Source organism: Danio rerio, chromosome 9 (assembly GCF_052040795.2).
Source record: "Danio rerio strain M-AB ecotype USA chromosome 9, GRCz13ab, whole genome shotgun sequence".
NCBI classification, from domain to species: Eukaryota; Metazoa; Chordata; class Actinopteri; order Cypriniformes; family Danionidae; genus Danio; species Danio rerio.
Window position 1 is genome coordinate 44,823,950 of NC_141029.1, and position 14,135 is coordinate 44,838,084.

General features: G+C 39.5%; 1 protein-coding gene across 1 annotated transcript in view; it reads right to left on the reverse strand.

Annotated features, from left to right (window-relative positions):
* ttn.2 (titin, tandem duplicate 2) overlaps window positions 1-14,135 on the reverse strand; it is a 179,207-nt gene that overhangs the window by 63,873 nt on the left and 101,199 nt on the right. The window contains exons 135-167 of the mRNA XM_087268376.1: window positions 13,805-14,107; window positions 13,532-13,719; window positions 13,291-13,405; window positions 12,917-13,201; window positions 12,685-12,836; window positions 12,446-12,593; window positions 12,178-12,355; window positions 11,961-12,082; window positions 11,576-11,863; window positions 11,174-11,470; window positions 10,886-11,072; window positions 10,684-10,799; window positions 10,271-10,570; window positions 9,735-10,034; window positions 9,542-9,647; window positions 7,684-7,880; window positions 7,136-7,447; window positions 6,759-7,037; window positions 6,304-6,603; window positions 5,909-6,211; window positions 5,296-5,817; window positions 4,845-5,147; window positions 4,455-4,754; window positions 4,047-4,343; window positions 3,652-3,936; window positions 3,270-3,563; window positions 2,873-3,172; window positions 2,478-2,786; window positions 2,118-2,317; window positions 1,550-1,979; window positions 1,152-1,460; window positions 879-1,060; window positions 663-792 (exon numbers count right to left, since the gene is read on the reverse strand). Coding sequence (XP_087124502.1) covers window positions 663-792; window positions 879-1,060; window positions 1,152-1,460; window positions 1,550-1,979; window positions 2,118-2,317; window positions 2,478-2,786; window positions 2,873-3,172; window positions 3,270-3,563; window positions 3,652-3,936; window positions 4,047-4,343; window positions 4,455-4,754; window positions 4,845-5,147; window positions 5,296-5,817; window positions 5,909-6,211; window positions 6,304-6,603; window positions 6,759-7,037; window positions 7,136-7,447; window positions 7,684-7,880; window positions 9,542-9,647; window positions 9,735-10,034; window positions 10,271-10,570; window positions 10,684-10,799; window positions 10,886-11,072; window positions 11,174-11,470; window positions 11,576-11,863; window positions 11,961-12,082; window positions 12,178-12,355; window positions 12,446-12,593; window positions 12,685-12,836; window positions 12,917-13,201; window positions 13,291-13,405; window positions 13,532-13,719; window positions 13,805-14,107 — 8,337 coding nt within the window. The remainder of the gene's footprint in view (window positions 1-662; window positions 793-878; window positions 1,061-1,151; window positions 1,461-1,549; window positions 1,980-2,117; window positions 2,318-2,477; window positions 2,787-2,872; window positions 3,173-3,269; window positions 3,564-3,651; window positions 3,937-4,046; window positions 4,344-4,454; window positions 4,755-4,844; window positions 5,148-5,295; window positions 5,818-5,908; window positions 6,212-6,303; window positions 6,604-6,758; window positions 7,038-7,135; window positions 7,448-7,683; window positions 7,881-9,541; window positions 9,648-9,734; window positions 10,035-10,270; window positions 10,571-10,683; window positions 10,800-10,885; window positions 11,073-11,173; window positions 11,471-11,575; window positions 11,864-11,960; window positions 12,083-12,177; window positions 12,356-12,445; window positions 12,594-12,684; window positions 12,837-12,916; window positions 13,202-13,290; window positions 13,406-13,531; window positions 13,720-13,804; window positions 14,108-14,135) is intronic.

Here is a 14,135-nt window from a genome sequence, read left to right on the forward strand (position 1 = left end):
GACAAACGTGTGTGTATTAATTATTATGTATACCACAATACTCAAAACAATACCGAACCATTCGGTTTGACCTCAGCAGTTCAATAGGCATATGTAATTGCCATTTATTACTCTCTGAACTCTAATATCACATCACTGTCAAATATATATAAAAAAAAAAACTTTACAAGCAAGATACAACACAAAATGAATACAATATAGAAAAGATATCACTGAGATAAACAGCACTTTTCAGTTTTTACATGTATCTAACAGTAGTTTTCAGTTAAATAAACTGGAAAATATAATCAATTATAACACAGCATACTGTATCTTCAATGTATGAATTAAATTAAAGGTTAATGATTATTCCTGAGCTATAGTAGCTTATATAGCTACTTAGTCAAGAGGAGAGTGAGTGATTTCATTATTATGTTGTTTGATAAATATTAAAAACCCAGACAGCAGGAATAAGATGTTTTACTTTAAGATGCATCACAATGAAAAACACTTGATATTTACCATTTGCCATGATTTAGCTGTTTATGCATTTTTTTTTTGTATATTTATGCATTCTAACAAGCATAGAGCCAGTTCAGAGAGTAATTAAATAAGAGAGGAAAAATGCAAAATACATTTTTTATGTATAATTTATGTTTTAAGCATTTAAGGTGCAGACTCACCTAGCACATTTACTCTGACGTTGACATGTTTCTGTCCTGATTTGTTCTTTGCTGTAATTGTATACCTGCCAGAATGACTTCTCAAACTCACAGGAACTGTAACAACTGAAGTGGTATCTGTAGATTCAACCTGTTGGCCAAGAAAAATCATAGTCATAAATGAAATCAAAGATTAAAATCTATTTATTTGTGTCTAAAATTAGGGAAATATGTTACCTGTGAATCTACTGGTAAAATATGGAGACGATCCTTCTTTTCTGTCTTTGCTTTTCCATCAAATTCCCATGTAACTTTAGGAGCGGGACGTCCTGTGATGGTAGCTGGAATCTTAAATGGAGTTCCAGCCCGAACACACAGCAGTTCATCAGCACTGATATCCATGAAGATCTTTGGTGCAGCTGTGAATTTAAGAGAGAGCATAAGGTCAAGAAAATGACTCTGGAAGATGCTTAATTACATTTACGTTTTAAAAAAAAGTGAGACATTTACTTTTAATATCTTCTATGCGAACTTCGCTGGTTCTGGGACTAGGCTCAGACTCTCCAATTTCATTGACTGCAATGATTCTGAATCTGTATTTCTTAAGTTCTGGGAGGTTTGGAATGGTGAACACAGTAGAAGGATGTAGATTTTCAGCATCATTGACCCTGGCCCACTCAGAAGTACCTTCATCTTGAATCTCAATAATGTAACCCTTGATGGGGCGGCCACCATCTTTAGCTGGTGGGGTCCATGCAAGGGTGACACTATGCTTGGTTTTGTCAGCAATCTCAGGAGCTGCAGGCATGCTAGGTGGAGCTGTACACACACAAACATAGACCATGATGTACAATTAAAAAAAGCCTTCAATACAAAATTTAAAAAATGCATTTAAATTATGCTCTTACTCAGGGGATCGTCAGCAACAGCAGACTCAGAGATGGCACTAGGTGGCCCAATACCAGCAGAATTGCAAGCCATTGCACGGAATTCATACTCTACTCCCTCAAAGAGACGTGTAACCTGGTATTCCCAGCCTTTCATGCCACGTTTTGAAACCAGGATCTTATTCACACGAGACCAATACGAAGTGCCTTTTTCACGCTTCTCAAGCCAGTAGCCAGTAATCATAGAACCACCACTGTCCTTAGGTGGTTCCCATGTCAATAGCATATGTGTCTTGGAGCGCTCTGCAATTGTGACCTTCTCAGGCGGGCCAGGCAGAGCAGAAGGATCTTTAATCTCAACCTCCTCTGTTTCACATGCCTCACTTATTCCATACTTGTTCTCAGCTTTAACTCTGAACTTATAGTTGCCACCAGTTACCAGGTTCCACACCTGCAAAAACCACAATTTTTATGTAACTTAAAATATAAACAACACCATAGCACAACTTGTGTTGTACAATAAATATCCATTTTGATATAATTTGAATGACAAAATACAAAAAGGATTTGAAATATATCTTTTTCTTACCCCATATCTCTTTTCAATAATAGACTTAGTAACTTGCACCCACTCAGCCTTTTCAGGATCTTCAACATTAAGGTCTTTCATCTCAACAATGTAGTTGGTAAGCTCACTGCCACCTATATCCAATGGGGCATCCCAACTAAGGTTGCAAGACTCAGCTTTGATGCTTGAAACAGCAACATTTCTTGGTGGCGTTGGGCGATCTAGGAAAAGAGACATGATCAAGTGATTAAGACAATGTAAAATAAGCAAACACTCTAAACTTACAGCAAGACATTGATTAAGAAAATATTATGTCATCATTTAAAATGGTTTTAAATGTGAGTTATAATACTTATTGTTGTACAGTATATCATAACTTACCCAACACTTCCACTGTGACCGAATGACTCAGCGTTCCCAAACGATTGGAGGCAGTAACAGTGTATGTGCCCTTGTCTAGTCTTGTAACACCAGGAATGGACAGTTTTGTATGTGACGTCACTCTGTCAATCTCTTTGGTTTCAAATAGAAGTTTCTCAGTAGGCTTTTCAATAACAACATCATCCTTCAGCCATTCAATCTTTGGCATTGGCAAACCAGTGACTTCTGCAGGCATCTCAATAGGCTCATTTTTCCTTACTCGAATCAAATCACCCTTGAAGTGTTTCAGCATACGCAAACTTGGAGCCACTATATTCATTAAAAGACACATGAAATGCATGTAGTAAGACATCTGAAAACTGTGTGAGGAATAGTGGTGTTCAACAAGGACATACCTTCATCATCCTGAATGACAACAGTCATGGTTATTGAAGGCTCACTTTCACCAAATGCATTGACAGCCTTTGCACGGAACTCATACATATGAAGCTCATCTAGATTGTCAACTGTCATAATTTGAACAGTGCACAGCTCTGGGTTGACCCGCTGGAAGGCCGGTTGATCTTGTCGCTTTTTCTCAATGATGTAGCCAATGATTGGACTACCACCATCATTACGGGGAGGCCTCCATTCAATTGTAACAGAGGACTTGGTTCTCTCTGTATAGTGGAACTTTTCAGGAGAAGTTGGTGGACCTGTCATTCAATAAACATTTGGCAGTGAGCACATGGGAACAGTCATAATACTGAGTGCTTTTAATACAGCAAAACAAATTGTGTATGTAAAGCTTACCTTGTGGATCCACAGCACGGATGGGTCCAAGATCGACTGGAGGTCCACATCCATACTTGTTCTTAGCCACAACACGGAAAATGTATTCCTGTCCTTCAATAATACCTACAATCTCACATTTGGATGAAGGCGTCTCAATGGGCTGTCTCCATGTGTGCATCTTTGGTTCCCTCCTTTCAATGATAAACCCTGTCACATCACTACCACCATCATCGTCAGGATCTGACCAATTTAACATCATAAGTTTCCTGGTAACCACAACAGGTTTCAGGTCAAGAACTGGTCCAGGAACATCTGAGGACAGATTTGAGAGTATATATGTTATGCATGTTTAAAAAGGAGCTTACACTTCAAATTCGGATAACAGTTTTAAAAATCTTACCCATGACTTCAACCCTGGTCCATGCAGATTTAATACCACTTGGATTTGCTGCTTGGATTTGGTATTTGCCATGGTCACTTCTCTTTGTGGTTTTAATGACAACGGTGCTGTCCTGTCCAGCTTCTTCAACCTCCATACGATCTTTTTCTAAGTCACCATCATCCTTTGTCCATTTCAAAGATGGAGGGGGTCTACCAGTCACATGTGCTGGAATTCTCAGCATTTCTCCAGCTCTAACGACAACACCATTTCTCACAGAGATATCAAGCTCGATGACTGGAACCTCTGTTTTTGCAAATAAACAGAATCATTTACTTAGCTATGTAGAATACACTTAAATTGCTTCAAAATTAAACAATAGTTTGTATTCATGAGCATCAATTTCAGATTTATACCTGCAGGGTTTCTCACAATTACTGCATCAGTCAAACCAGGTTCTCCTTCACCAGCACAATTGATTGCCACAACACGGACTATGTATTTAGCCCCTTCTCTAACACCATATACAGTAAATGTGCGGGTTTTGTGAGGTCTCTCTGTAGCCCGTGACCAGTCCTTGGTACCAGCAACAAGTTTGTCAACATGATAACCAAAGACCTCTGCGCCACCATTGTCCGCAGGAGGATCCCATTCAATGTCAATTGAATAGTCTGAGGTGTCAACAATTCTTGGAATTGGTGGACCAGGAGGCACTAAAATAAAAATAAAAAGTTATATGGCAAACATTAAGTGTGACATTCATTTGAAATTACCTTTATTTATGAAAAGTTAGTGGTTTATATAGTCCAAATCAACAAACTTACTGATTGGTGCCTGTGCTGTTTTTGGTTCTGACGGGGGGCTGAACTTTCCAGGTCCAGCTATATTTTCTGCACATACTCTGAAAATATATGTCAGACCTTCAAGAAGGCCTTCAACATTTATTTCCAAGTCAGGAACCATAGTGCGGTTGACTCTTGCCCAGTGTGTGCTGTTGATTTCTCGTTTCTCTACCCAGTATCCCTCAATGGCGCTGCCATTGTCATTGGGTTCTAACCAGGTAACACACATGCTGCTGGCAGTGACATCCTTAATTTCAGGTTTCTCCGGTGCATCTGGAGGATCTAAATTTAAAAGCCAAATTCAATTCTTAGATTAACTGTGAAAAACAACATATGTTATGTGCTGAAGCAAACAGGTGAAAACCATAATACCGAATGGATTCCTTGCAATGACTGGTTTGGTGATGCATGGTTTTCCAGGACCATATTTGTTTTCTGCAGTGACACGGAAGAGGTACTCTTTGCCCTCAATAAGTTTTGGCACAAGAAATTTACATCCTCTAAGGATGGATGTTACAGTGATCCATCCAAGCTCAGCCTTGGAGTTATCTTTTCTCTCCAATATGTAGTTAAGGATTTCACTACCACCATCATCCAGAGGAGGATCCCACTTACAGAGGATGGAGTTCTTCCTTATCTCTTCAAATTTGAAATTTACTGGAGGTCCAGGAGTATCTGAAATACGAACAAATAATTATGAACACTCCCTTTTCAGTTGTACATGCATTGTGGATGTAAATATGGACAGTTTTTATGAATTTTATACATCACATGAAAACCTCAACAAGTGTTGTAACCATATCTCAATAAGAAAAACACTCACCAAGGATATTAACTTCACAGGAGGCAGAGGCAGTTCCATGATCATTTTCCACTTTTATTGTGAAAACACCATGATCGCCTCTGATAGTATCTTTTATAATAATATAGGATTCACCCTTTCTCTTTGATTCAATGGTAAGACGTTCATTTAAGCTTGGATGGTATTCTTCTTCAGGCTCTTCGGGTTCCTCCACCTCCTTTTCTTTTTCCTTTTCTTCCTCCTTCTTTTCCTCTTTCTTTTCTTTGTCCTCCTCCTTTGCCTCTTTGTCTTCCTCCTTCTTTTCTGCATCTGCCTCTTTCTTTTCTGCTCCCTCCTCCTTCTTTTCCTCCTTTTCCTTCTTCTTCTTAATGGGCCTTTCTGGCCTCTTCTTTAGTGGTTCTGGCCAAATTGTTGCATTGTTCCTCATCCATGTAATTTGGGGGTAGGGAAATCCAGAGATGTTGGCATCCAATCTGATTTCTTCACCTCGTTTCACAGCCAAGCCTGATTGTAGACTACCGCTAAGGAATACCTTAGGACGATCTGGAAGCAAAATACCAAAGAATGTTTAAATATACCAACGATTTGCTTCAGAGGGACTTAAGATTTGCTAAAAAGTAACAAAAGTTCATACCAGTTGCATCTGTGGCTTTGATCAAAGGTGTGCTGCGAGAAGGATCACTGACACCAGCTGCATTCTCTGCACGAACCCGGAACTGATATTGTTTTTCATGTGTCAACCCCTTAACAGTATAAGACAACACCGGCACAAGGAAGTCATTGCATCTCTGGAAGTTCTCTTCCCCTTTCATCATCTTCTCAAGAATGTAACCCATAATTTTGCTTCCACCATCATACATGGGAGGCTTCCAAGTAAGGGTAACACTCTCAGATGTTGGGTTATGGGTTTCCACATCAACTGGTGGATCAGGACGTTCTGTATTTTTGAAGAAAAGAATGTGATAAAAAAAAGTTATGTAAAATGAAAAGTAGATACAACATGCTTTCACAGAATCCCACTATACATACGTTTCTGATCTTCTGCAATTACAGGGTTGCGAAGCTCAATAAATTCACCACCACCAATCTTGTTGACAGCTCTGACACGGAAGTAGTACTCTCCATTCTGAATGAGATCCTTTACAGGCCAACTCAATTTGTTTTCGCCAGACATAACTTTGACATAGGTTCTCCTGCCTGCTTCTCTGCGTTGCAGCACGTAGTGGAGAATAGGGCTACCACCATCATAGTCTGGAGGTTCCCAGGACACCTTGCAGGAGCTCTTGGTAATTTCACTAGCAACAATATCTTTACATGGTCCAGGAAGACCTGACAATTGCAGAAAACATTATAATTATAATCAAAGCAAATGTAGCATTGGTTTAAAATGTACACATTTTCACTGTTTTGTCAGCATAATCAGTCATTACACACAGATAAAATATTGCAATAAAGAAGCTGATATACAGAAAACTAAAACATACCAATAACTTTAACATTGATCGTTCCACTAGTGGCACCATTTCTGTTTTCCAAGGTAACTTTGTATTGGCCAGCATCAGCGTGTAAGCAGCTTGGAACTTCCAGATGGCAGGATGTGTACTCAGCTCTGAAGAAGGTTCTGTCATCAGCCTTCATTTCATTTCCATCTTTGTGCCATGTAATCTTAGGTGATGGCACAGCCCTAAATGGAATTGGGAGGTGCATCTTTTCACCTTCTACAACAACAAGATCCTTGGTCTGGAAGTCTAGTGTTGGGCTACCTGCAGTGATGTAATTTACACAGAGGAGTCAGTTACCAATATGTTTCATGTCTAGCAAATCATTGCTTCTAATAGTTTCAACCACAAAAGTAGCTTACAGTCAGAGTCTATGGCAAATACATTCTCAGAAATGTCAGAGGGCTCACTGGCACCCACAGAGTTAACAGCACGAACTCTGAAGGTATACTCCTTTTCAGGAACAATTCCCTCTTCATCTCCTGCTCTGTATTTTAACTCTTTGACAGGACGAGAGTTGACTCTCATCCACTTCTCTGTTCCAGCCTCGCATAGTTCAATATGGTAACCAATAATGGGACTTCCTCCATTCTTTTCTGGTGCCTTCCAGGCAATACAGATATGATCTCTTGCTGCCTCTGTGATATGCAATTCCTGTGGTGGTGATGGTGGGCCTGCAAGATAAAGTGATCGTCATGATTATTGTTCAATAACTAGAAAATCCACAAGTTTTTCTTAATTAGTTATTCATGTAAAAACTCTAGAAACATCACTATTTGTTAATAAATAATGTTTTAAACCTCTGACCACACCAAAACCATGTTCTGTTGATTCACAAAGCAGATCTCACCATCCACCATAAAAATTTGACCATCCACTTAAAATAAAAGCTTCTGTTAGCCTACAGTACCTGTTGGATCCTCAATGACTACAATGTCAGTAGGTTCACTTGGGTGACCAACTCCAGCCTCGTTTTCAGCAGAGACCTGGAACTGCACTTCAGTGCCCTCAATTACATCAGTCACTCTGTAATGGCAGTCAGGACCCGAAGTCTTTCCAGATTTCACCCAACGGGTACCAAGTTTCTCCTTCTTCTCAATGACATATCTGAGAAAGATGCACATAATGCAAAACATTAAGGATTTACATTTTAGATGGATAGATAGATAGATAGATAGATAGATAGATAGATAGATAGATAGATAGATAGATAGATAGATAGATAGATAGATAGATAGATAGATAGATAGATAGATAGATAGATAGATAGATAAGACAACTACAGAGAACTTTTAAAGAGCTTGGTTTCTGCTACAATTATTCTTCCATGGCGGGGACCAAAATGCATCCCCCCACGGCTACATCACCCATTCAAAACATTCAGTCATTGTTGTTGTTTTTAATAGCGGATTATAATCGCACCAAAACGTATTAAAAGGTAAGTGAATCATAACAGCGCAAACTTCAGTAACCGTATAGTGCTGTTTAACCCTTTGGCGTTACGTGCTGACTGACTGACTTTCAGGTGTGCGATGCGTGAGGCCAGCAAACACGACGAAGCTTTCAGCTAAGATGAACACAGTTTCTATAGTTATACTTTATTTATAGATAAAGGTAGGCTATATGGCTCTGTATATAATGACTCAATCTTGCTGGAGTTTATAGCCATTTTGCTTTACTTCAGGACGCATTGACACCACTCTGAAGGTCTAATCGCTGTTTTAAGTTATCCAGAGCTGTATGAATGTACAAATCTTGAATATCACGATATTATTAAATATTACAATTGTAACAACACATACAGCAACACTTTTGCACAATCGATACCCAGCTGATTCAGTCGTTTCATAAGAGGACAGCGTTTCTTCTCTTCTTTTTCCTTGTCAACATAAAGGCAGTGAGATGCGCCTTATTTTCGGCCCCTTGTTCAACTGCAAGACATATTTAACTTGCGGGACGATAACGTATAACCCGTGCCTACAGACACATTTGTCAAAGAAGCAAAATGAAAGAAGAATATTGCTGTTTAACAGACGTGTTGATGCCAAACCACAGCGCTTATGTTGACCTGGATCTGCGTCATAAACGCAACAAATAGGCTTTACCTTTTATTTTACAGCTTATAAAGCATGCATGCACATTAATACAATGTCATATTTACACAACAAAACTGTTTACAAAAAGTCAACATACGCACGCGTTGTTGTCTTTTCATCACGCAGCGCGCACTTAAACCGCGAGGGAGAGAGAGAAAACCACATAGCAAGACATAATCTTTAAAATAATGATTTCAATTAAAAATGTAAAAAGGTTTTGTGATTTATAATAATAACAGCAGGGCATTAAATAAATGCATATTTTCCGTGGAGCAAGCAATTTGAGGAAGTCTGCGATTTTTATTTGACGGAAGAAAAAAACATGATTGGAAAAAAAACAGCCTATGCCAGTTATTAAAAAGAATCAGTCAGTATTTTTGTTTTGTAATATAAATTAATTATTTAAGTGAAAATTATTTAGGGCAGTCCTATTTATTTTATTCATTTTATTTAGTTTTATTCTGCTCTTCTGTGCTAAACACTGAAGGTGCGTGAATTATGATATTTATTATTATATTATATTTATTCATTATATATTAATGAGCGGCGGTTGTCGGTTAGCAAAATTAACCGAAATGAGCATCCCTAATTAGTACCATATAATGCATACTATATTATGATGTATGAATAGGGCTGACACTGATTTGCACCAGCCAGCGGTATTTTTTTTACCTCAAAACAGGTCTTCCACCATCATTCTGAGGTGCTTCCCATTTCAGATCAACATGAGTCTTGGAAACTTCAGTGATAGTCAGATTATATGGAGGTCCAGGGGTACCTGTAGGGAAAAAAGCAGACGTGAAAAAAATTCAATAATACACTTCAAAAAATAAAATGTAAGAAATAAGAAAGACTAAGTACGCACCGAAAGTATCCTTGGCAAGAACAGAGTCTTCAAGTTCACAAAATTCACTCGGCCCTACAGCATTTTCAGCAGCAACACGGAACACATATAGAGATCCTTCATTTAGTGGGGTGACAGTGTACTTCAGCTCCTTCACTGTGGTGTCCACAGCCTGCCAGCCTTTGCGCCTGACATCTCTCTTCTCAACAATGTAGTTTGTGATAGGAGAGCCACCATCTCTCTCAGGTGCAGTCCATTTCAGTTCAGCGCTGTTCCTGCTACTAGAAACTACTAGAAGCCATCTTGGTGGTGATGGAGGATCTAAAAGAGAAAGATAATTGTTGAGAAAAGTCATACATGAATCATGCACTTGACCAGTTAAATGCTAATCAAATAGTTAAACTCTAATTGATAACAGAATGTCACTTCATATTAACTTAATTTAATCTAAACCTGTATAAATTTCCATCATATCTTGAAAGAATATTAAAAATTGCAAGTGCTCATTTCAACAAAAATTGTGACCGTTAAGCTCTAAAACAAGCTTTATGACTTACTGAGTCTCTCCTTGCAGAGCACTGGATCACTTGGTTCACTGGGTTCACTCTCGCCTGCTACGTTGACAGCTCTGACACGGAATGAGTACTCTTGCTTTTCCATCAATCCCTTCAGGAAGTGCTCAAGAGAGGGGATATTATCAGCTACACGGACCCACTCATCAGTTCCACTCTTGAGGAGCTCAACAATGTAAGACTCGATCTTTGCACCACCATCATGTTCAGGCTTTGTCCATTGCAGGAAAGCAGAGGTTTTGGCTACATCCTTAACAGTGGGCTTCCCAGGAGCCCATGGGGGATCTAAAATAAAGATTTACATCAGCTTCATACTGTATGCTGTCTTCAAATAAAGAATAACGTAATCATTTTGTCAAAATAAACAAAGCACGATATTTATCCAATGTTTAACCTACCAATTGGATCTTTAATCAAAATTTGGTCTGTCTCTTTGCTTGGTTTTCCAGGTCCAGCAAGATTCTCTGCCAAAACACGGAACTTGTACTTCTTTCTTGTGGGTAGTCCTTTCACTCTGCAAGTGAATGATTATTTAGGAATGTTAACAAATTTTCATTTATGAAACACAAGCAATGGCTTACTAGGGCTAATTCACATTACCGAAAGTTTGTATCCCTGATAGGCAACTTGTTGCATCTGATCCATTTGTCATGGTCAGGCTCATATCTTTCTACCCAATATCCAGTAATAGGACTTCCACCATCCTCATCAGGCTCATACCAGGACAGAGTTACGGCATCCTTTGCAATATCCGATGGTTCCAATTTGTATGGAGGACCAGGGGTATCTATCATAATGTGAAGATACATATTAATTTCTAATTCATGTTGAATAAATGTTAGGAAAAAATAAATAGATAAATTGTTGATACGGCATTTAACAACATACCGAAAGGGTATCTGGCAATTATTGGGGCATGTTCAGCTGGGGCACCAATGCCAAACTGATTTTCAGCATACACCCTAAAGATGTACTCCTTGAAAGCCACAAGCTTGGTGGCCTTGTAGGTGGTCTGCTTCACAGTGGAGGACAGCTTGTACCAGATTTCACTGTCTACAGCTTTCCTCTCAACAATATAGTTGGTCACCTTTGACCCACCATCATCTCTTGGAGGATTCCAAGCCAACACGCAGGACTCATTGGTAATTTCAGAGATGTCAAAGGCAGCTGGAGGACCAGGCTTATCTACATGGGATTAGTAAAGATTGGATATTAATCATTTCCAGAAACTAATCACAAAAAAAATCTCTAATTCTAAAATATAACAATAAAATATTATAGTCACACTACCTAAAATGTTGACATCCACAGTTGCAGTTGCACGGCCACTGCTGTTGACTGCCTCAATGATATACGTGGCTGTGTCATCCCTCTTGGTCTTAGCGATGGACAAAGTTGAATGGCCAGGCTTTGTATCAATGGTGATTCTGTCATCTGGCTTAAGGACTAGGTCAGCCTTGGTCCATTTGACTTTAGGCTCTGGTTTACCAGTGATGTCAGCTGGAAGTTCAATCTTTGTGCCAGCTTTAGCAGTCAGACCAGCTAGCAGTTTTGCATCCAGCTGAATCTCAGGAGGCTCTGTGAAAGTAATAGGGAAAAGGATAACACGTTCCACTTAGAGTCTAATTTAATAGCAAAATGGACTAAAATGTAAAAGCGTAATCTGATAAAGTACCTTTAGGATCAACAGCCAAGATCTCATCTGTTGACTTGCAAGGCTTACTAGCACCCAGTTTGTTCAAAGCCCGCACACGATAAGCATACCACTGTCCTTCAATGAGACCAGTGACTTCGAACCTGTTTGTAGAGAGGATTAAGATAATTATTTAGAGGTGTAATGCATTCACCTCAATTAAGTTTGCAGAATAAGTACTTTGAAAATGGTCACTCACTTAAGCTCAGGCATAGGGTCTCCACATGGCTCCCACTTGTCAGTGCCTCGTTGACATTTGTCAACAATATAACCTTTGATAGGAGTTCCACCATCCCACTTGGGTGGCTCCCATGACAAGAAGATTTTGCTAGCAGACTTGTCTCTCCATTTAAGATTTTCTGGTGGGTCTGGTACAGCTGTGAACACACATAAGTGATGAGTTTTTCATGTATTTAACATTGTGAATGTTTAACACTGTCTGATCTCTTTGTAGAATTGACACATACTTGCAGGTGAAGACACATTCACTGGATCCTCAATGTAGGCAGGTTCACCTGGTCCACATTTGTTGCAGGCAATTACTCTAAACAAGTATTCCTTGCCCTCAACCACATCTGTGACTGTATATTCCTGGTCTTGCAAACCAGACATCACCTAAAATCACATACACACAAGTAAAGTTATCACTGCAGTTCCAGCAATAGTTCACGGACATTAATGGCCAAAGATATTCTAATGTACATACTTTCACCCATGTCTTCCTGGACACTTCACGCTTCTCAACCTGGTAGCCAGTAATAGGACTGCCTCCGTCATGTTCAGGTGCCTCCCACATCAAGTGGACATGCTTTCTGGTTACTTCTGCAACCTTTAAGTCTTTGGGTGCACTTGGAGATGCTGAAGAGCAAAATAAAGCAACACTTTTTCTTTCTGAACTGGTAACTGACAATTATATGTCTATAAAATATTCTACATACCAATGACATTAACTTCAATCTCTCCTGAGACACTGGCCACATCATTTTCCAGGGTCAAAGAGTATGTTCCTTTGTCAGCACGCACACTTGGGGTTATAACAAGCTCTGTGAAGGTTGACTTTGTGACCATAGATACACGATCACCAGCTGTCAGTGCATTTTCGCCAAACGTCCACTTTGCAGTTGGAACTGGGTACCCAGTGATAGGGACGCGGATTGAGAGAGGGTTGGGGACAAAAACCTCCAGACCATCCTTAAAAGCACTCAAGTCAAGAGTAGGTGCATCTGTGTCACAGGAAGAAAATCATGTAGTGGAACATTTTGAAAGTTTCAGATATAAGCGAAGCATCTGTGGGATTTAGTAAGACACTTACAGTGTGGATCATCTGCCAGCACAGGTCCAACTATGTTTGAGGGGTCAGACTGCCCTGCTGCATTCTCAGCAATTACTCTATAGCTGTATTTTTTCCCAAACTTCAGGCCTGACATCTGTGGAAAAGATGTCACAATAAGCATTAAGAAACAATACTCATACACATTACAAGCAAGGACAAAGTCCTGCCTCGAGTAAAGTTCATATTTGAAACTTTAGTAAATGTGAGTTATTGAATTTACCCTGTAGAGCAGGTCTGGACAAAGCCTGGCATTACACCTGAGCCACTTGTCTGTACCTTCTTCACATCTTTCAATGATGTAGCCAGTGATAGCTGTGCCTCCATTTTTTAAGGGAGTCTCCCATGTCAACAAACAGGAGTCCTTAGTCTGCTCAGAATGGGTCAGATTTAGGGGAGGGCTCGGCCTCTCTGTGAATCAAAACATTGCGATAATTAAAATAGGCATGATAGATTTCATGTGTGCTAAAATAAAGATATTTGAGATTTTACAAACCAATGGGGTCCATGATCTTCACTGGGTTAGTAGCAGCACTTGGTTTCCCAATTCCAGCCTTGTTCTCAGCCTTAACACGGAAGATGTACTCTTTGTTTTCAATAACATCATTAATGATGGCTGAACGTTCATGTGGCTTGGTCACCATAACTGGAGCCCAGACCACAGAGGTTCTGTCACGAAGTTCAATAATGTATGATGTGATTTCAGATCCACCATCGAACAGTGGTGGTTCCCAAGAAACTGTAGCACCAAACTTGTTGACATTTCCAACAATAACATTCTGTGGTGCATCAGGAACATCTGGAGTGAGTAAAAACACACATACAAT